This window comes from Leucoraja erinacea, chromosome 2, assembly GCF_028641065.1.
Source record: "Leucoraja erinacea ecotype New England chromosome 2, Leri_hhj_1, whole genome shotgun sequence".
NCBI lineage: Eukaryota > Metazoa > Chordata > Chondrichthyes > Rajiformes > Rajidae > Leucoraja > Leucoraja erinaceus.
Window position 1 is genome coordinate 25,850,811 of NC_073378.1, and position 22,576 is coordinate 25,873,386.

At 50.3% G+C, this 22,576-nt stretch overlaps 2 protein-coding genes across 2 annotated transcripts in view; one reads left to right on the forward strand and one right to left on the reverse strand.

Moving 5' to 3' along the window:
- mak (male germ cell-associated kinase) overlaps nt 1–5,263 on the forward strand; it is a 67,302-nt gene extending 62,039 nt beyond the window's left edge. Inside the window, exon 14 of the mRNA XM_055653439.1 lies at nt 5,064–5,263. Coding sequence (XP_055509414.1) covers nt 5,064–5,146 — 83 coding nt within the window. The 3' untranslated portion in view covers nt 5,147–5,263. The remainder of the gene's footprint in view (nt 1–5,063) is intronic.
- On the reverse strand, nt 59–22,121 carry LOC129707956 (transmembrane protein 14C-like). Its single transcript, XM_055653469.1, has 4 exons — nt 21,960–22,121; nt 11,159–11,260; nt 7,717–7,804; nt 59–259 (listed from the first exon to the last, which is right to left on the reverse strand). The coding sequence occupies exons 1-4, from the start codon at nt 22,048–22,050 to the stop codon at nt 202–204; spliced, it is 339 nt and encodes a 112-aa protein (XP_055509444.1). The 5' UTR covers nt 22,051–22,121; the 3' UTR covers nt 59–201.
- Nucleotides 22,122–22,576: the final 455 nt, after the last annotated feature.

Genomic DNA, 22,576 nt, shown 5'->3' on the forward strand with positions numbered 1-22,576 from the left:
TTTTTCTATAGACGCAGGAAGAAAGTTAACAAACGAAACACAAGAGCGACCAAAACAATTTTGACTTTGGTGATTTATTGGAACATCTCTTGCAGATTCAAATTCAGTTTAGTGTACTCACATCTTGCATGATAAACGTCAAAAGTCAATGTGATCCCTGCACATTTATACAAAACTCTGTTGTAAAAAAAAAGCAAAGCTTCATGATTCATGAGGTTTTCCCATCATTTTTAGTCCAAGTCTTCCGACCATTAGTATGCTGTGGGAGAACATACAAGAATTATTCAACAGCATGCAACTCAAATAGTAATGCACTTACTTCTGCAATATCTAAAGGTTATGTTCCTTGATCTTTTGAAATATAGATTTTAAATTAATCTAACAATGTTACCTCAACGGCAAAAATCTGATCAGACAAGACAATAGACAATAGGGGCAGGAGTAGGCCATTCGGCCCTTCGAGCCAGCAGCGCCACTCAATGTGATCATGGCTGATCATCCCCAATCAGTACCCCGTTCCTGCCTTCTCCCCATATCCCCTGACTCCGCTATTTCTAAGAGCCCAATCTAGCTCTCTCATGAAAGCATCTAGCTTTCTTGAAAATCTGCCTCCACCGCCCTCTGAGGCAGAGAAATCCACAGACTCACCACTCTCTGTGAGAAAGTGTTTCCTCTTCTCCGTTCTAAATGGCTTACTCCTTATTCTTAGACTGTGTCCCCTGGTTCTGGGCTCCCCCAACATCAGGAACACGTTTCCTGCCTCTAGTGTGTCCAACCCCTTAACAATCTTAGCAATCATCTTAATCTTAAATCTGAGATTGATTGACGGTCTATCCAATTGTTTCAGTTCAGTTTATTGTCACGTGTACCGAGGAACAGTGAAAAGGTTTTGTTGCACGCTAACCAGTCAGCGGAAAGACAATACATGATTACAATCGAGCCGTCCACAGTGTAGAGATACAGGATAAAGGGAATAAGTTGAATAACACAGTGCAAGGTAAAGTCCTATTAACGATAGTCCGAAGGTAGATAGTAGCTCAGGACCATTCTCTAGCTGATGAGAGGACGGTTCAGTTGCCTGATCCCAGCTGGGAAGAAACTGTCCCTGAATCTGGACGTAGACAAAATTGCTGGAAAAACTCAGCAGGTGAGGCAGCATCTATGAAGCGAGGATTTCAGGTCGAGACCCATCTTCAGACTGATGAATCTGGAGGTGTGCGTTGTCACACTTCTGTACCTTCTGCCTGATGGGGGAGGGGGAGAAGAGGGAATGACCAGTGTGAGATCGCTCCTTGATGATGCTGCTGGCCTTGCCGAGGCAGCTGAGAAGGCAGGAGACCCTTTGAATGCTGGTCCCAGAGAACAATCTAATATAACCATATAACAATTACAGCACGAAACAGGCCATCTCGGCCCTTCTAGTCCGTGCCGAACACGTATTCTCCCCTAGTCCCATCTACCTGCGCTCAGACCATAACCCTCCATTCCTTTCCCGTCCATATAACTATCCAATTTATTTTTAAATGATAAAATCGGACCTGCCTCCACAATATCTAATTCAATCCTTTGTCTTTTCAATCTCTTTTCTACTTGTAAATCTAGCATTATCTCTAGTTGTACTAAACCATATTCTGCACTCTCTCTTCCCCTTCACTCTGCCTATTGTATTGGGCTTGACTGTATTCATGTACAGGTGCACAACCTTTTATCCGAAAGCCTTGGGACCAGCCACTTGTCGGATTTCGGACATTTTCGGATTTCCGAATGGAAGATTTTTAGCGTAGATTAGGTAGGTAGCGCGGGCGGCTTGAAAAGTCTGGAGCAGCTGCCTCCTCCCCGGAGACCGGGGAATCATTGCATAAATGTTAGTCAGTTAGTTTGGAGGGGTTTTATGTGGTGGTGGTGGTGGAGTAGGGGTGAAGGGGGAAACTTTAATTCTTAGTCCCCTACCTGGTCGGTGACTCCCAACCTCGCGGAGCTGGGGGCTCCGTCCGGCCGCGGGCGGCGCCGGTTGGAGCTCCGACCCCAGCAACTCTACCCCTGGCTGCGCGGCTCCAAATCCAGCGACGCTCCGCGAACGTTGGGTCGGCGGCCACAGCGCTCCGGAGCTTGCCGCACGGCGACCCGGTAAGGCATTGCCCGCTCCCCGCTGGTATCCCAGCGCTGCGACGCCGCCGACTCCCGACATTCGCGGAGCTGGGGTGGGGGGCGTCCGGCCGCGGGCCGCGCTGGATTTGGAGCGCCTCGCAGCCAGGGGTAGAGTTGCTGGGGTCGGAGCTACAACCGGCTCCGCCCGCAGCCCCACCGGCCACAGCGCTGCGGAGCTTACTACACGGCGACCCGGTAAGGCATTGACCGCTCCCCGCCTCTCCGACCAGGTCGGGGACTAAGGATTAAAGTTTACCCCTTCACCCCCCCCTTCACATAAAAAGCCCTCCAAACTAACTGACTAGCATTTAAGCAATGATTTACAGATGTTTAAGCGTCTCCCAGTCTCCGGGGAGGAGGCAGCCGCTGCAGTAATACAGGCCTGGGTTGACCGTGGGTCGTTTCGGGTCAAGTTTGGCGCCAAACGCGAGCTTTGGTGCGCAGACGACATCTGGAAAAAATGGCCGGTTTTCGGAGTTTTTCGGTTTCCGGAACACCGGATAAAAGGTTGTGCACCTGTATAGTATATTCGGATTTGATTCGATAGCTTGCAAAACCAAAGCTTTTCCACTGTGCCTCGGTACACACAACAATAATAATTGGAATGGAGATGAGGAGGAATCATTTTAGTCATGGTGGAGGCCAAGTCAATGGATAACTTTAAAGCGGAGATCGATAGGCTCATGATTAGTAAGGGATACGGGCAGAAGGCAGGAGAATGGGGTTGAGGGTAAAATAGATCAGCCATGATTAACTAGCGGAGCAGATTTGATGGCCTCATTCTACTCCTGTGTCTTGTGCTCTCGTTCAATTGGGGGGGGGATCATAATAATGTGGCGCACCTGGCAGAGCGAACCCTCGGCTCTGGAGGGAGGAGTTAGGTATCTCGGTGTGGGAGGAGCAGGTCATGGGGCTGACCCTCAGGGGTATTTTAGGTCGGGCAACGCCCGTGCCCATTTGAGTAGGGAGCTGTAACTGATTAAAACACGGTCTCAAGCACACAACTTGTGTCCGCTTTGTTTTTTAGCCGGACTCCTGCCAGTCCCTGCCATAATAGAAACAATCTTTAAAAAGATGGTTTTATAGATCTGAACCAGCTGTTTATTTGGCACCTCTCTCTTTCTCTCAAATAAAAAGATATTCATCTTTTCTCCCCAGCCCACTTTACCCCTTCATTCATATACTGCCCTCCCTCCAGCTTCACATTTCACACCTCCCCTCTCCTGATCTGAAGGATACCCTTTAGTCTTCTTTTCATCTCTAGCCTTTGTCACTATCTCCACCCCCACCTGCATCCACCTATCACTTGCCAGGCTTTGTTTCCCCCCCCACACACACACATTTTCCCAGCTTTCTCTAATTCTTGGCCAGAGGAAGGGAATCGAGAAGCAGAAGTTTCAAGTTAGGGGGAAAGCTGCGATAGGAACCAGAGGGGCAACTTTTCTTACACAAAGGGCGGAGGGTGTATGAAGCGAGATATCGGAAGCGGCAGTTGAGGCAGGGACTGTTGCAACGTTTAAGAAACATTTAGACAGTCACATGGACATGAGAGGTTTGGAGGGATATGGACCAAATGCAGGCAGGTGGGACTAGTGTAGCTGGGACGCGTTGGTCAGTGTGGGGGGCTGTTCCCACGCTGTATCACTCTATGACACTGGTCCTGTATAATCAGGCAGTGCGTGCTGGTGTTAATTGCAGGATGGTGATGTAAGACTATCGAGAATCACCTTCACTAACTCTAACCCTTCACCTTTACTTGTCCCATCCCCACCCTATCAGCACCTCAGCACCCATAATGACTCCTGTCCACCAACCACTCAAGTGGAGCAGCTGGTAGAGAGCCTGCTTCCATCCTGACCTTGGGTGCTGTCTGTGTTCTCCCTGTGACATTGTGGGTTTACTCCAGGTTCCTCCCACGTCCCAAAGCCGTTCAGGTTTGTGGGTTAATTGGCCTGTGTATAATTGCCCCCTAGTGTGTCAGGGGTGGGAGAGGTGGGCCTGTTTCCAGGCTGTATCTCTAAAACAAACCTACCTTTCTACATTGCAGCCTTCCCTTTCCCTCCTTCACTCTGAAGGGCACTACTAGTGTTTACTAACATTGAGTTTTTGGCCAAACGTTCCCCCGACAGACCAGTCTAAAGATGATCAACCTAAAACACGATCGGTTTCTTTCAGCACAGGAGCCGTGCGGCCTTTGAGTATTCTCTCAACATCTGCTGCTGTTATTGATATGGCATGCGGCTGAAAAGACTTGCATGCTTAAAAAAGTCTTTGTATTGAGGGAGATAGTTGTTCAATTGCAATGGGGTAACCCAATAACAAAAAAACAATTCCTTACTCATTCAAGGTCCTAGTGCTTTGTAAAAGATTGCCGGATAAGGAATGGTAAAACAATACAATGGAAGAACATGTAGAAATAAAGAACTGCAGATGCTGGTTAATACACGAAAGGACAGAGTGCTGGAGTAACTCAGCGGGTCAGGCAGCATCTGTGGAGAACATGGATAGGTGACGTTTCACAGACTGCTGGAGTAACTCAGCGGGCCAGGCAGCATCTGTGGAGAACATGGATAGGTGACGTCTCGACCCGAAACGTCACCTATTCCTTTTCCCCAGAGATGCTCCCTGACCCTCTGAGTTACTCCAGTTTTTTGTGTTAATGTTAAGACAATGGTAAAATCTGCAGATCGTGGATAGGTGACAATTTGGGTCTGGTCCCCTCTTCACACCACAGATGCTGCCTGACCCGATGAGTTACTCCAGCACTCTGTGTCTTTTTTGTTTTCTAAATCAGCATCTGCAGTTCATTTGTTTCACCGACCCAATATTTTACTTCTATTTCGTTATACGCGATGCACTTAGCCACTGGATGGATGTGATTCATTTTTATTTCTGCTTATTTCCTGGTATTTTAGCTCTGTACCATGTGCAAGCATTCAAACAAACCATTCCCGCTGTATACTGCTGGAGTAAAGGTCTGAGAACAGGGACAGTTTAACTGGAAAGGAGGCAACTAATATTTTTCAGGACTTTGACCAAAATGGATCCGTGTGCACCAGTTATTAACCGTGGGAGCGTGCGCACGTATTAGATACGCCTGCCTCAGTTTCTATGCTGCACCTGCCAATAAAATGGAGTTTAGAACGCAATAAAGACTTATATTTATTTTGCCTTGCATGTCCGTGAGAGTTTCCATAAAGCACTTTGGGAAGTTTAGTCAATGCTAAATGCAGATTGTGTGTACATTAATGCAGTTAGATCAAACACTAGTACAATAAGTGAGTTCGGTATTCCGACTGCACATGCCCAGGTTACCAGCTATAAAACACTTGGCAATGTTGATGCTGCATTGTGCCAGGCTTGCGTTTTGTCCGTGGTCGGGTCGGGGTCGGCTCTCCGTCGCTGCGGGTGCTGTTGAGTTGCTGCTGGGCCGTCCCCGTCCCCTCCCCGGTGCCCCATCTCTGTCCGGAGGTGTCCGGGGTGGCACTGGGCTGGCGGTCGGCCCCGGACTTGCAGCCTCTGGCTCCAGCTCGGCTCTGCCTGTCCCGCCGGGTTGGCCGGCAGCCCTCCACCTCCACCCCCCTCCCCTCACTCCTACACCGAGACCCTGCTGAAGATGGGCAGCCTTGGCCCTGCTCGAAGACGGGCGACTCAGAGCCGCTGCTGCTGGAGTCGTCCTGGTCGGGAAGAGAGTCTGCGGACGGGCTCCTGCCGGCCATGGGCACGCCGGGCGCCCGCTGGAGCTGCGGGTACTGTTGGTGATGGTGGTGCTGGCGACAGCAGCAATCTCCTCCCCCTCCCTTGCCCAGCCCCAAGCCCAGAGTCCGGGCCAGCTCCAACTCCAGGTCGGGGCTGAAGGCGCGGCCCAGTCTACTGCCGGGCCGGAGGAGGCTGAGCCCTGGCGCAGACAAGGCCGGGCCTCTCGCTCTTCCTCGGGGTTGTGGATGAAGTGGCAGTGGGTACCGTAGGGGCAGAAGCCGGTGGTGTGCAAGGTACGGCTTGTAATTGGGGTGGCGGCTAAGGCCGCGGGCGAACTGGCACTTGTCGCCGTAGCGGCCCAGCGGGGAGCGGGTTCCTCTGGAGTTAGAGCGGGGTTGGGCTGGAGTTGGCGCTGGTGCTGGCTGTGTGGTCTGTGGGGCTGGGACCGCTGGTGTTGAAGTTGGCGTTTCTCCACACTGGGTCTGGGGGCCGGTATCCCGTCAGTCCGAACGTCTCGCGTGGGGGGGGGGACCGGAGACGGTCCAGCGCTGGTTCGGTAGCGCTTATGGGTCTCCCCCAGCCCACCGCTGAGATCTATTTACCCTTATAGCTTACGACCTTTGACAAATCCCATGATTCCTTGCATTTTTTTTTTTTTTCGGAATACCGAACTTGCTTATAGGTCGAGCAAAGAGAATGCAGAATATAGATTACAGGAGATGTGCGGTTCATGTTGCTTTTAAACTGAGAGGGTGGTTTGCAAGTTCACAAGTTATAGGAGTAGAAGTAGGCCATTCGGCCCATCGAGTCTACTCTGCCATTTAATCATGGCTGATCTCTGCCTTCTTGTCCTGCCGGGCGGGGTTTATAGTTCTGGGAGTAGGACCCTCCCTGGATGAGATGCGAGTTCACAAATGATGGGAGTAAATCAGGCCATTCAGCCCATCGAGCCCACTCCGCCATTCAATCATGGCTGATCTCTGCCTCCTAATCCCAGTTTCGTGCCTTCTGCCCAAAACCGTTGACACCCGTTCTAATCAAGAATTTGTCTATCTCTGCCTTAAAATGATCCACTGACTTGGCCTCCACAGCCCTCTGTGGCAATGAGTTTTACAGATTAACTACCCTCTGACTAAAGGGTGGTGGAGGCAAATACGATAGTGGGGTTTAACATGCTTTTAAACGGGTACATGGACATGCAGGGATTGGAGGGATATGGATCAGAGGAGATTAGTTTAACTCGGTATCGTATCCACCACGGATATAGTGGGCCGAATGGCCTGTTCCTGTGCAGTTCAATGTTTAGATTATTATTGTCACGTGTACTGAGGTACAGTAAAAAGCTTTTTTTGTTGAATGCTATCCAGTCAGCAGAAAGATTATACATGATTCCAATCGAGCCGTCTACAGTGTACGGATACAAGATAAGGGAATGACATTGAGTGCAAGATAAAGTCCAGTAAAGTCCAATTGATGATATGAGATAGATGGGAGGTCAGGACCGTTCACTAGTTGGTGAGAGGACATTTCAGTTGCCTGATAACAACTGCCCCTGAATCTGGAGGTGTGCGTTTTCACCTTCTGTACCTCTGGCCCGATGGGAGAGGGGAGAAGAGGGAGTGACCTCTCGATTAGTGCGGGCGTCAGGGGTTAAGGGGAGATGGCGGGAGAATGGGATTGAGAGGGAAAGATAGATCAGCCATGATTGAATGGCGGAGTGGACTTGATGGGCTGGGGCAGAATTTTCTCCTTTTAAGTTTACAGAAGTGTTTTCATCCCATACTTAACATGTAGCTGCCACAGCGATTCTGATTCTCATTCCACTCCTTGGCAAGACAATCAGTTGGACACACAGTGGTCCACATTTACCTTAATCCTGCGACTAAACCAGCTGGCATGAACTTCCTCGAATTGTAGAACCGCATTCCCATTATTCCGGTCAGCGTTCCTGAAACCACTGGAAAATAACAAGCCACACAGATCAGCCAAGCGGATATTTGCCAAACTTCTCCAGGGTTTCCCACTCATGCCACAGGTCCATAGAATATAACCGGTGTTCTAAACTGACCAAATATCACTTCAGCAGACCAAGTAGTTTAGTTTAGTTCAGAGGTACAAGGTGGAAACAGGTGCATGGGCGCACTGAGCCCGCACTGACCAGCGATCACCCCGTACACTAGCTCTATCCTACACACACTAGGGACAAATTGTGATTCTTTACCGAAGCCAATCAATCTACAAACCTGCACGTCTTTGGACTGTGGGAGGAAACCAGGGCACCCGGAGAAAACCCACGCAGGTCGCGGGGAGAAGGTACAAACTCCATAGAGACAGCGCCCGTGGTCAGAATCGAACCCGGGTCTCTGGCACTGTGAGGCAGCAACTCTACTGCTGCACCACCGTGCCTTCCTTGAAGTAGAGCAAGATCTACTTTGCCTTGTCGGGCCTTTACTGATCAAAGGCTGACTACAGCTCACACCAAGGTCAGGAGAATGCAGGCAGATATTTATAGCTATACATGTTTTAAATGCAGACAAGTGGAGAATAGCTTCCTTTCAACTCACCGGAGCCCCATTCCTGCCCTCCCATTACTCTTGTTGGGAGTGTGTGTGTGTGTGTGTGTGTGTGTGTGTGTGTGTGTGTGTGTGTGTGTGTGTGTGTGTGTGTGTGTGTGTGTGTGTGTGTGTGTGTGTGTGTGTGTGTGTGTGTGTGTGTGTGTGTGTGTGTGTGTGTGTGTGCGTTGCGTTCGGGTATGCGTGCGTTACAAACCCATACGCCTTTGGAGTGTGGGCGGAACCCAGAGAAAGCCCACGCTGTCATGGGGAGAACGTACAAGAGCTAGATATGGCTCTTAAAAATAGCAGAGTCAGGGGATATGGGGAGAGGGCAGGAACGGGGTACTGATTGGAGATGATCAGCCATGATCACATTGAATTGCGGTGCTGGCTCGAAGGGCCGAATGGCCTACTCCTGCACCTATTGCCTATTGTCTAATTGGAGAGGGAAGAGGGTAAATTGGAGGTGTCAGTGTTACAGCTGAACAAAGGGGACTATGGAGCCATGAGGGAGGAGCTGGCCAAAGTTGAATGGAAAGATACCCAAGCCGGGATGACGGTAGAACAACAATGGCAGGTATTTCTAGGAACAATACAGAAGGTGCAGGATCAGTTCATTCCAAAGAGGAAAAAAGATTCCAAGGGGAGTAAGGGGCGACTGTGGCTGACAAGGGACGTCAGGGACATTATAAAAATAAAAGAGCAGTGCAACATTGCAAAGATGAGTGGGAAGCAAAAGGATTGGGCATCCTTTAAAAAGCAATAGAAGATAACCAAAAATGCGATATGGGGAGAAAAGATGAGGTACGAAGGTAAGCTAGCCAAGAATATAAAGCAGGATAGTAAAAGCTTATTTAGGTATGTGAAGAGGAAAAAAATAGTTAAGACCAAAGTTGGACCCTTGAAGACTGAAAAAAGGTGAATTTATTATGGGGAACAAGGAAATGGCAGATGAGTTGAACAGGTACTTTGGATCTGTCTTCACTAAAGAGGACACAAACAATCTTCCTGATATAATAGTGGCCAGAGGATCTGGGGTGATGGAGGAACTGAAGGAAATCCAGTGAGGAAGCTGTTGCTCTTTAAACATTACCCAATCCTCTTGCTTCCCGCTCATCTTTGCTACGTTGTACTTCTCTTTAATTTTTATACTGTCCCTGCGTCCCTTGTCAGCCACGGTCGCCCCCTACTCCCCTTGGAATCTTTCTTCCTCCTAGGAATGAACTGATCCTGTACCTTCTGTATTATTCCTAGAAACACCTGCCATTGTTGTTCCACTGTCATCCCTGCTGGTGTATCTTTCCAGTCAACTTTGGCCAGCTCCTCCCTCATGGCCGCATAGTCCCCATTATTCAACTGCAACACTGACATCTCCGATCTACCCTTCTCCCTCTCCAATTGTAGATTAAACCTGACCATGTTATGGTCACTGCCTCCTAATGGCTCCTTAACCTCGAGGTCCTTTATCAAATCTGGTTCATTACATAACACTAAATCCAGAATTGCCTTCTCCCTGGTAGGCTCCAATGCAAGCTGCTCAAAGAATCCATCACAAAGGCACTCTACAAAGTCCCTTTCTTGGGGTCCAGTACCAACCTGATTTTCCCAGTCTACCTGCATGTTGAAATCTCCCATAACAACCATGGCATTACTTTTGCTACATGTCAATTTTAACTCCTGATTCAACTTGCACCCTGATATCCAGGCTACTGTTTGGGGGCCTGTAGATTAGTCCCATTAGGGTATTTTTACCCTTACAATTCCTTAGTTCTATCCATACTGACTCCATATCTCCTGTTTCAATGTCACCCCTTGCAAGGGACTGAATTTTCATTCCTCACTAACAGGGCAACCCCACTCCCTCTGCCCACCTGTCTCTGTCTTTTCGATAGGAGGTATACCCTTGAATATTCAGTTCCCAGCCCTGGCCCTCTTCCCAGCCCTGGCCAGTAATTCCTACAACATCATACTTGCCAGTTTCTAACTGAGCCTCAAGCTCGTCCACTTTATTTCTTATACTTCGCGCATTCATATACAGCACTTTGACCTCCGTATTTACCCCCCCCCCCCCCCCCCCCCCCCCCTCTCTCCGCTCCGCTCGCAATTAGCCCCAACCTAACTCTCTTATCCCTTCTCGAAATTTCCTTCCATTAATTCGGGAGTCTTTTGTAACATTTCGGGTTGGGACTCTTCTTCAGTCTGAAAGTAGAGGGGAGGGAACTGTAGGTGGGGAGAGGCCAGAACAAAGCAGGGCCAGCTAGATGACCATAGAAACATAGAAATTAGGTGCAGGAGTAGGCCATTCAATATGATCATGGACCAAGGACAATGGAGGAGGCCCAGGACAGAAAGGTCAGTGTGGGGATGGAAATGGGAATTAAAATGTTTCATCTTATAGAGGTGTGTAAAATCTTGAGAGGAATATATCGGGCAACTCCAGCCTCTTGCCTAGAGTACGTGAATCAAGAATCAGAGGGCATTGATCGAAGGGAAGGAGGGAAAGATTTTATAGGAATCTGAGGGGTAAGTTGTCCACACAAAGGGTGGTGGGTGTATGGAAGGAGGTAGTTGAGGCTGGGATTATCACAATGTTTAAGAAACATTTGGACAGGTACATGGATAGAACAGGTTTGGAGGGATATGGACCAAGCGCAGGCAGGTGTGACAAGTGTAGATAGGACGGGCAGGTTGGACTGAAGGGCCTGTTTCCACGCTGTGAGACACACTGTGACTGTAAATGAAGCCAGGATACTCACCCAGTGACAGCCAGACGTTTTTCGGGTTCTGGGTGATCTGATAGGCACCGATTCCTGCCGCAGTCCCAAACAACAGGCCGGCCGCGAGTGAAGGTACGCTACCTGGAGTAAAACAAGCAAAGCGGTGATAGCCGAGCCAGCGATGAGATGCCGCTGCTGCATGGTCTTATATAATGGTGAGGAATGAACTCAGGGGAGCGTTTAGATTGAAGTGAGAGGGGCTTCGAGCAAAAGCAGACCTGGTTTGCCGCTGTGACGAGATAGGACCGTTCAATTAACTATTTGCAACTTAGTCCGCACCAGAAAGGCACAACAGAGGATGCACTTCCTGCGGCAGCTGAGGAAGTACAATCTGCCACAGGCAATGATGGTCCAATTCTATACGGCCATCGTAAAGTCTGTCCTCACCTTCCCCATTATGGTCTGGTTTGGCTCAGCCACCAAGTATGACACCTGGAGGCTGCAGCGAATCGTCCGATCAGCAGAGAAACTTATTGGCTGCAACCTTCCCTTCATTGACATAGAAACATAGAAAATAGGTGCAGAAGTAGGCCATTCGGCCCTTCGAGCCTGCACCGCCATTCAATATGATCACGGCTCATCATCCAACTCAGTATCCTGTACCTGCTTTCTCTCCATACCCCCTGATCCCTTTAGCCACAAGGGCCACATCTAACTCTCATTTAAATATAGCCAATGAGCTGGCCTCAACTACATTCTGTGGCAGAGAATTCCAGAGATTCACCACTCTCTGTGTAAAAAATGTTTTTCTCATCTCAGTCCTAAAAGATTTCCCCTTTATCCTTAAACTGTGACCCCTTGTTCTGGACTTCCCCAACATCGGCAATAATCTAACTGCATCTAGCCTGTCCAACACCTTAAGAATTTTGTAAGTTTCTATAAGATCCACCCTCAATCTTCTAAATTCTAGCGAGTATAAGCCGAGTCTATCCAGTCTTTCTTCATATAAAAGTCCTGACATCCCAGGAATCAGTCTGATGAACCTTCTCTGTACTCCCTCTATGGCAAGAATGTCCTTCCTCAGATTAGGAGACCAAAACTGTACGCAATATTCCAGGTGTGGTCTCACCAAGACCCTGTACAACTGCAGTAGAACCTCCCTGCTCCTATACTCAAATCCTTTTGCTATGAAAGCTAACATACCATTCGTTTTCTTCACTGGCTGCTGCACCTACATGCCTACTGTTAATGACTGGTGTAGCATGACACCCAGGTCTCGTTGCATCTCCCCTTTTCCTAATCGGCCACCATTTAGATAAGTCTACTTTCCTGTTTTTGCCACCAAAGTGGATAACCTCACAAACAAACTGTACACTGCAAGGGCCAGGAAGCGAGTGGGTAAGATCATCTCTGACCCCTCTCACCCTGGCCACAAACACTCTGAATCACTTTGCTCTGGAAGGCGACTCCGGACTGTCAAAGCTGCCACAGCCAAACATAAAAACATCTTTTTTTGACGAGTAGTAGCTCTACTCAATAACCAAAAATCTGTAGCCTCCTTTAGCTCTGGTATTTTATTTAATTCACACGTTTAAACAATAATGTTTTATTCTTAATATTTAATGTTTTATGTGTCATTCCTAACTGTCGCTGTATGTCATGTTGTCACGTGGGTGGAGCACCAAGGCAAATTCCTTGTATGTGAATACTTGGCCAATAAACTTATTCATTCATTCAAATGTGGCAGATCTTTGTAAGCTGCCTGGGTGAAGTCTGCAATATGATTTTACCGGATTGAATGCAAAAACTAAAAATGTCACTGTACCCCTTGGTCCATCTGAGGAACAAGGAGGAACCGACCAAGAACAAAGAGGGAGCCGGCGGGGAGGTTGGGGACAGACAAAGAGGGGACACACACTAGGTAAAGAGTCATTTTTGTGGCAACTCTTCCATATACTTGATATGCAAAAACAAAGAATTTCACTGTAACAAGGTGCATTTGACAATATAGTACCGTCATAAAGTATCATTGAATCATTAGGTAGACAAAAATGTTGGAGAAACTCAGCGGGTGAGGCAGCATCAATGGAGTGAAGGAATGGGTGACATTTCGGGTTGAGACCCTTCTTCAGACTGATATGGGGATGGTGAGGGCAGGAAACGTAGAAACATAGAAAATAGGTGCAGGAGTACGTCATTCGGCCCTTCGAGCCTGCACCGCCATTCAATATGATCATGGCTGATCATCCAAATCAATATCCCATAACTGCCTTCTCTCCATACCCCCTGATCCCTTTAGCCACAAGGGCCACATCTAACTCCCTCTTTAATCTAGCCAATGAACTGGCCTCAACTACCTGTGGCAGAGAATTCCACAGATTCACCACTCTCTGTGTAAAAAATGATTTTCTCATCTCGGTCCTAAAAGACTTCCCCCTTATCCTTAAACTGTGACCCCTTGTTCTGGGAAGAAGAACCATCTTCAATTGTTCCAGCATTCCTTCGCTCCATAGATACTGCCTCACCCGCTGAGTTTCTCCAACAATTTTGTCTACCTTCGATTGTTCCAGCATCTGCAGTTCCTTCTTAAACATGGAATCATTAGTGTGTTATACGACAGCAGGGAATGCACACTCCTTTGCAATGTTCTGAAGATAATAAGTGGCCCCATAGCAGAAGCGTCCACGTGGCGGGGCTGGAAACTGGAAGTATCCCGAGCTAATTCTGCTGCCTCCATCATCTATTGCAACAAGTGATGGCTCCCACTGATTGTCGCCTTTCGGGACGGACGATGACAGCGATGTCAACATTTGAAACATGGAAGATGGGCACGAAAGAAGAAGACCGTTTAAGTGCAAGGGGATACTATTCAAGATGGAGTGGACAGTCAAGCTTCTCACTGTGCCTCGGTACACGTGACAATAAACTCAACTGAAACTGAAAAAGACACAAGGAGGTTCAACGGTAGTCAAAAATGCTGGAGAAACTCAGCGGGTGAGGCAGGCAGCATCTATGGAGCGAAGGAATAGGCAACGTATCTGGCCGAAACCCTACTGCAGATTGATGTGGTGGTGGGGGGGGGGGGGGGGGGGAAGAAGAAAGGAGGAGGCAGAGACAGTGGGCTGTGGGAGAGCTGGGAAGGGGAGGGGAAGGAAGGAGAAAGCATGGACGACCTGAAATTAGAGAAGTCAATGTTCATATCGCTGGGGTGCACACTGCCCAAGCGAAATATGAGATGCTGCTCCTCCAATTTACGGTGGGCCTCACTCTGGCTATGGAGGAGGCCCAGGACAGAAAGATCGGATTCGGAATGGGAGGGGGAGTTGAAGTGAGGGGAAGGTTCAACAATCTGCCGAACCTTCATTCCTGACCTTTGCCTAACAATCTGCCTATCGAAAGCCCCCCTCGCCTGAAGTCCCAAAGCCCACCTCCGCAGACGATGGGCAGGTTGAATTTGCCCCCTGGGGCCGGGGCTCTGGAACTCTGTCCCGGCCAGAGCCGGAAAATCCGTTTCCATAGCCAACTTCCGTAGTCGGCTTTGCAAGCCGATATCTCAGCCCCTTGGTGGACCGCTCTGGTACCGTTGGAATCCTCTCGGAGCCTGTGACCCTCTGTTGGTCCGACTAAACGGACAATCCAGAAAGGCTCTGGAACTAAGGCTGCCGGACAAATCGGTGGTGGACCAGTACATTTATTGCAAGATAAAGTCCAATTGTAGATTGGTGAGAGAACGGTTCAGTTGCCTGATAACAGTCGGGAAGAAACAGTCCCTGAATCTGGAGGTGTGCGTTTTTCACACCAGTAACTCTTGCCCGACGGGTGAGGGGGAGAAGAGGGAGTGACTGGGGAGACTGGTCCTTGATTATGCTGCTGGCCTTGCCGAGGCAGCATGAGGTGTAAATGGAGTCAATGGAAGGGAGGTTGGTTCTCTTGTCCCTGCCCACCCCCGCCCCCGATGTGATGGTCTGAGCTGCTCCACAACTCGCTGCATTTTCTTGGAACTTGGAAGGGGTTGCTGTGATAAAACACGCCGCATCTATAGTCGTCTCCGTAATAGTGAAGACCGTGCTCGCTCCGTACACTGGTGGAGCAGGGGATTGCAAGGAAACTACTTGTGAGAGGAGATAAGACTGAAGACTGTCAAGACTGAAACATTGGACAATGACTGCTGCCCTGTGGATGTTAGGAGTTCACATTATCTGTTGCACTGCAAAATAGGATGGAGGGCAGACACCTTATCAGTGAAAGACACAAAGTGTTGGAGTAACTCAGCGGGTCTGGCAGCATCTGCGGAGAACTTGGATAGATACCGTTTTGGGTTGGGACCCTTCATCAGGCTGCATCGGCAGTTTGTTATTTCTACATTATCACTGCAGACCTTATCAGAGTTTTGCAACCTGTTACTGATCAGTGCGCAAACACACCCAAAAGCCGATAACACTCTGCCGATCAGGCAACAACTGCGGCGAGGGATACAGAGTTAACGTTTAAGGTCACAGTCCTTTTGTCATTTCTGAGCTGTCGACTGTGTCCAGCATTTTCTCAATTTATTTCAAGAGTCAAGAGTGTTTTATTGTCATGTGTCCTGGATGGGACAATAATATTCTTACTTGCTGCAGCACAACAGAATATATGAATATGTAAACATTGAATATAACGGGGAAGAGAAAAATAAATAACAAATATAGTGCAAATAACAACTAATAATAGTCTTTTGCAGTTCAGAGATTATTCATTGTTGTGTTTAATAGCCTGGTGGCTGTGGGGAAGTAGCTGTTCCTGAACCTGGACGTTACATTTTAATTTCCAATCAATATAGTTTAGATTTAGTTTAGAGACAGCATGGAAACAGGCCCTATCCATGCAGGCCCATCCACCGAGTCTGTGCCGACTAGCAATCACCCCACATACTAGCACCAACCGACACACTAGGGACAATTTACAGTCTTGCTATTGAGGGTGTGCAGCGTAGGTTTACAAGGTTAATTCCCGGGATGGCGGGACTGTCATATGCTGAGAGAATGGAGCGATTGGGCTTGTACACTCTGGAGTTTACAAGGATGAGAGGGAATCTCATTGAAACATATAAGATTGTTAAGGGCTTGGACACGCTAGAGGCAGGAAACATATTCCTGATGTTGGGGGAGTCCAGAACCAGGGGCCACAGTTTAAGAATAAGGAGTAAGCCATTTAGAACGGAGACGAGGTAAACCTTTTTCTCACAGAGAGTTGTGTGTCTGTGGAATTCTCTGCCGCAGAGGGGGCGGTGGAGGCCGGTTCTCTGGATACTTTCAAGAGAGAGCTAGATAGGGCTCTTAAAGATAGCGGAGTCAGGGGATATGGGGAGAAGGCAGGAACGGGGTATTGATTGTGGATGATCAGCCATGATTGCATTGAACAGTGGTGCTGGCTCGAGGGGCCGAATGGCCTCCTCCTGCACTTATTGTCTATTGTCACCCATTCCTTCTCTCCAGAGATGCTGCCTGTCCTGCTGAGTTACTCCAGCTTTTTGTGTCAATCTTCACAGAGTGTAGATACAGGTACTGATGAAATCTAACACCACTCATGAACCGAAATAGGCATGCTTAAAAACTGTTCTGCTTTGTTACATGAATACTTCAAGTTCTTTCATTTAACTCATTGTTGTCACACAACTGCAAATGGGTGGCGATGAAGCACGCTGCTAAATATACGTGGACATTAACAGGTTGAAGAGATGAAAATCTCGTATTAATGTCAGCATTAGGTCTGTCATCAGTAAGACTGTAGAAAATGCAATTTTGTTCAAACCAAGGAGTTTGAATGACAATAAAAGGCATTTTACTTCGGAGTCACGTGAGTGACTACGTGAAGAACCCCGCCAGGACGCATGCGTGTCATCGCTACACGCATTGCGAAACAGTCAGGCAGGGTGGAACGACGTTCCCCCACAGCAGCAAGTTTAAAAGCCGGAACCTGCAGGTAAGAGATACTCTGCGGTCTTTTGTGAAACTGTTCCCATAAATGTTTTTAGGTGGGGAGTGCACATGGACAAACTGACAAGTTCCTCTATAATCGACAAAGAGGTGGAGGGGGAGGGACCGCGGAGGAAGGAACAGCGGAAGCCAGCAGCGGACCAGCGGCACAGAAACTCAGCCGGTGAGGCAGCATCTGTGCCAAAGACAATAGCCTCCGTTTCCGGTCAAATCCCTTCTTAAGCGGCCGGGCGGTAAGTTGCAATTTCCTTTGCAAAATAGATGCCAACAAAGCTCAGTTGACTCCAGCATGTGAGTCCGACTTTCCAGCATCTGCAGTTCCGCGAGCGGCCAGCGACCGTGAGCGCTGGAGCCAGATGGAGCGGTGTGTAAGAGTAGTTGCTCCAACGTGACAGGCTCCGGGAGATGGAGTCGCTGTCACTGTGGACACTATGTTAAACCCACAGCAGATCTACCTCTTGTAGGGCTGCACAGTGCATCTGCCTCGTCAGAGGGGAGTATTGGGGAGACAGTTCTGGGCTGATCCTGAAGAGGGAGATGCAGAAGAGAAATCAAGTGTGCAAGGGGTGCAGGAACGTGAAAATCTACTGGACATGGTGTCCAACTTCATACAGCCAGACCAGACTGGCCAAAACCTGGAACAAAAACTAGCTGCCAGTATATGTTATATGTCCTTTAACAGCTACAGGAAGCAGGCTGTATTGGACACCACGGCAAGACACTTGGCACCGGGCAACTGTATATCCCTGAATGGTCCTGTTGTAAATAATTGCATATGGAAACATATCGGAGCAGGAGTTAGAGGCAAGGATGTCAAACTCCAAAAGGTACTAAAGCTCCTAACAGCGGGAATAACAGCTTTCGCCCGCAGTAGATGAGAAGGACATGTCGCAGGACCAACAGGATGCACTGGCACTGCTTTGCAACACACAATATGAAATAAACAGCATCAGGAAGAGTGCCATCCGACCTGCTGTCTGTACTCATTAATTCATTTATCCTGTGTATATACACTGTGACTAGACATACAATGCTGGACCAACTCAGCGGGTCACGCAGCATCTCTGGAGAAAGGGAATCAGTGACGATTCAGGTCGAGACCCGTCTTCAGACTGAGAGTTCAAATGTACACGGCTTGATTGTCATCATGTACGGCCTTTTCACTGACTGGATAGCACGCAACACAAAAGCTTTTCACTTGTACACGTAAGCTAAACTAAACACAGAAGCTAATAATTGATTTGAATACTACAAGGCCAATAAGGGTAATGCACAATATAAAATCAGAAATTGAAAATTATATTTGTCTGCGGAGGGCGCTCAGCATCGCCAAGGACTGCTCTCACCCCAACCACGGACTGTTCACCCTCCTACCATCCGGGAGGCGCTACAGGTCTCCCCGTTGCCGGACCAGCAGGTCCAGGAACAGCTTCTTCCCTGCGGCTGTTACACTACTCAACAATGTACCTTGGTGACTGCCAATCCCCCCCCCCCCCCCCCCCCCCCGGACAGATCCTCCCACAGAAAAAACACTATGTCTGTATACATGTAAATAGATTTATTTATTGAAATCATATTCTATGTCACTCTTCTAGGGAGATGCTAACTGCATTTTGTTGTCTCTGTACTGTACACTGACAATGACAATTAAAGTTGAATCTGAATCTGAATCTGATACTTTGAGAAACTTTTCCCAAAAATGTTTTTACTGTAAAGTGCACATGAAGAAACTGACATGTTCCTCTATAATCGAACAAGAGGTAGGATGGAGGGGATGTGTAGGAAGGAACAGCAGAAGGTAGACAAAAATGCTGGAGAAACTCAGCGGGTGAGGCAGCATCTATGGAGCAAAGACAATAGGCAACGTTTCGGGTCAAAACCCTTCTTAAGGCCCAGTCTGAAGAAGGGTTTCGACCCGAAATGTTGCCTATTTCCTTTGCTCCATAGATGCTGCCTCACCCGCTCAGTTTCTCCAGCATGTTTGTTTACCTTCGATTTTCCAGCATCTGCAGTTCCTTCTTAAACCATACTACAGTGTAAACAACAGATGCCTGTTCTACACTGTAATAGACACAAATCACTCTGTAACTCAGGGGGTGGGGGGCGCTAGCTCACTCTCTCTGGGGAGAAGGGGCGCTCCCTCATTTCAGTCCCTGGGGGGTGGGGGCCTTCATCACTCCTGTCTCTGGGGGGAGGGGGATAGAGATCCCTCATCTGTCTCTCTGGGTGAAAAGGGCGATCAAAGCAGACGATGTCTCTCTGGGGGGGTGGAATCGCTCCCTCACTCACTGAGGTCTCTCCAGTCAGGGGGCAACAACACTCTCTGTCTGCTCAACACCCGGCTTCAGATCTAACTATTCCTTTGGTTTAAGGTAGACAAAAATGCTGGAGAAACTCAGCGGGTGAGACAGCATCTATGGAACGAAGGAAGAGTCGAGATCCGACACGTAACCTATTCCTTCGCTCCATAGATGCTGCCTCACCCGCTGAGTTTCTCCAGCATTTTTGTCTACCTTCGATTTTCCAGCATCTGCAGTTCCTTCTTAAACATTCCTTTGGTTTATGTTTCATTCGCAAGACGAAGAAGCTGAGGGGAAGCTAACAGCGAGGCATACAATCAGTAAAATTCGCATCTCTGGGACAAAGTAAAACTCCCTCACTCTCTGTCTCTCTGGGGGAGGGACGCTCCCTCACTCTCTGGGTCTCTCAAGGTGTTAGGTGGCGCTCCCTCACTCTCTATATCTCTACCTCTGGGTTAGGGGCTGCCCCTCAAGTTCTGTCTCGCAGAGCGGAGTTCGCTCACTCACTCACTCTCTCACTCTGGGGGGTGGGGCGCTCCCTCAGGAGGGCTCTCTGGGGGGAGGGGGAATACAAAAACAGTCTCTCTGAAATGCTGAGGCTCTATGTAAGGTGCTGGTCAGGCGGTATTTGGAGTACTGTGAGCAAATTTGGGCCCCATATCTGAGAAAGGGCTGGCTCTAGAGAGGTTTCCAGAATGATTCCAGGAATGTGTTCAAGAAGGAACTGCAGATGCTGGAAGATCGAAGGTACACAAAATTGCTGGAGAAACTCAGCGGGTGCAGCTGAAGAAGGGTTTCGGCCCGAAACGTCGCCTATTTCCTTCGCTCCATAGATGCTGCTGCACCCGCTGAGTTTCTCCAGCAATTTTGTGTACCTTTGATTCCAGGAATGGGTGGGGGCGCATCCCTCAGAAGCGTTTGACAGGGGTGGGGGCGCTCCCTCACTCGCTGTCAGTTTAGGGGATGGGGCGGAACCTCATCTCTGAAACTTGGGGAATAATGAAAAGCCCTCACTCTCTGTCAGTGGGGGTGGAGGGGCTGTCACCACTGGTCCCTCTGGGGGTGGGGGCGCTCTAGAGGTCTCAGTCCTCTCTGAATTAAAGGGGGCGCTCCCTCACTCTCTGGAAAGGGGGGGTGGGGAGGATCTTCTCTAGTCAGGGGGGTGTTAATCTGTGGAACTCATTGCAACGGACAGTGGTGGAGGCCAAGTCAGTGGATATTTTTAAGGCAGAGATAGATTCTTGATTAGTACGGGTGTCAGAGGTCATGGTGAGAAGGCAGGAGAATGGGGTTAGGAGGCAGAAATAGATCAGCCATGATTGAATGGCGGAGTCCCTCTCGATGGGGGAACGGGCGCTAATTCTACTCTCTGTCTCTCTGGGGGGTGGGGAGAAACTCCCTCACTCTCTGTCACTCTGGGGGGCGGGAGGCGCTCTCCCCACTCAAGCTATCTAGGGGGAAGAGAGACAGACCCCTCACTCGATATCTAGGCCAGAGAGGCTCCTCCCTCACTCTCTGTCCCTGGGGGTGGGGGGCGCTCCCTCAGTTTCCCCCCCCTCTCTCTCTCTGGGGGATGGGGGCGACGCTCCCTCACTCTCTGTCACTCTGGGGGGTGGAGACGCTCACTCACTCTCTGTCTCTCTCTGGGGGATGGAGACGCTCACTTAGTCTCTCTCTCTGGGGGGTGGGGGCGCTTCTCACACTCTCATATGGGGGGTGGGGGAGAGACCCCACTCCTCACTCACCCAGGGGAGATGCGCTCCCTCACTCTCTGTCTCTGGGGGGTGGGGGCGCTCCCTCACTCTCTGTCTCTGGGGGGTGGGGGCGCTCCCTCACTCTCTGTCCCTGGGGGGTGGGGGCGCTCCCTCACTCTCTGTCCCTGGGGGTGGGGGCGCTCCCTCACTCTCTGTCCTGGGGGGTGGGGGCGCTCCCTCACTCTCTGTCCCTGGGGGGGGGGCGCTCCCTCACTCTCTCTGTCCCTCACTCTCTGTCTCTCTGGGGGGGGGCGGGCGCTCCCTCACTCTCTCTCTGGGGGGGGGGGGCGCTCCCTCACTCTCTGTCCCTGGGGGTGGGGGCGCTCTCTCTCTCTGTCTCTCTGGGGGGGGGGGGTGGGGGCGCTCCCTCACTCTCTGTCTCTGGGGGGTGGGGGCGCTCCCTCACTCTCTGTCTCTCTGGGGGGGGGGGCGCTCCCTCACTCTCTGTCTCTCTGGGGGGTGGGGGGCGCTCCCTCACTCTCTGTCCCTGGGGGGTGGGGGGTGGGGGCGCTCCCTCACTCTCTGTCCCTGGGGGGGTGGGGGCGCTCCCTCACTCTCTGTCCCTGGGGGGGGGGGGTGGGGGCGCTCCCTCACTTTCTGTCCCTGGGGGGTGGGGGCGCTCCCTCACTCTCTGTCTCTCTGGGGGGTGGGGGCGCTCCCTCACTCTCTGTCCTCTGGGGGGGGGGGGGCTCCCTCACTTTCTCTCTCTCTGGGGGTGGGGGGCGCTCCCTCACTCTCTGTCTCTGGGGGGTGGAGGCGCTCCCCCGTCGCCGGCTCTAGACACAGACACATGGGCCCTCGGAGCTCTCACCCGCTTTGACGTATCCGAGCAGCCCGCCGGCCGCCACGAGCGCCGCGTATCCGAAGCCGGGCCAGTCCGTCCCCGCCGCCGCCGCCGCCATGTTGTTGTCCGTCTGTCGTCCCCTCACCGGGCGGGACTACACTGGGCATGCGCACCACCGGGCCCGGTGAAACCGCACTGGGCATGCGCACCACCGGGCGGGAGGGCATGCGCACCACCGGGCTGGACTACACTGGGCATGCGCACCACCGGGCCCGGTGAAACCGCACTGGGCATGCGCACCACCGGGCCCGGTGAAACCGCACTGGGCATGCGCACCACCGGGCCCGGTGAAACCGCACTGGGCATGCGCACCACCGGGCGGGACTGCACTGGGCATGCGCACCACCGGGCCCGGTGAAACCGCACTGGGCATGCGCACCACCCACGGCGTCATGGTCATGGGGAGGTCACTGCGCATGCTCGGCGGGATGGAGTACTGCAGGTGGCTGTTTACAAATGAAAAAGTGCTGGAGTAACTCAGCATCTCTGGAGAACATGGACAGGTGACGTTTCGACAAGTCACAAGTCACAAGTGACAGGGCCATTCAGCCCACCAAGTCTACTCCGCCAGTATTTAAAGACTG

Coding starts and splice junctions, on each gene's coding strand:
- LOC129707956 (XM_055653469.1), bottom strand. CDS start 22,050: ATGGCGGCGGCGGCGGCGGGGACGGACTGGCCCGGCTTCGGATACGCG. Junction 7,805..11,158: donor AAACGTCTGGCTGTCACTGG/GTGAGTATCCTG, acceptor GTTATTTTCCAG/TGGTTTCAGGAACGCTGACC. Junction 260..7,716: donor GGTTTAGTCGCAGGATTAAG/GTAAATGTGGAC, acceptor GTTCTCCCACAG/CATACTAATGGTCGGAAGAC.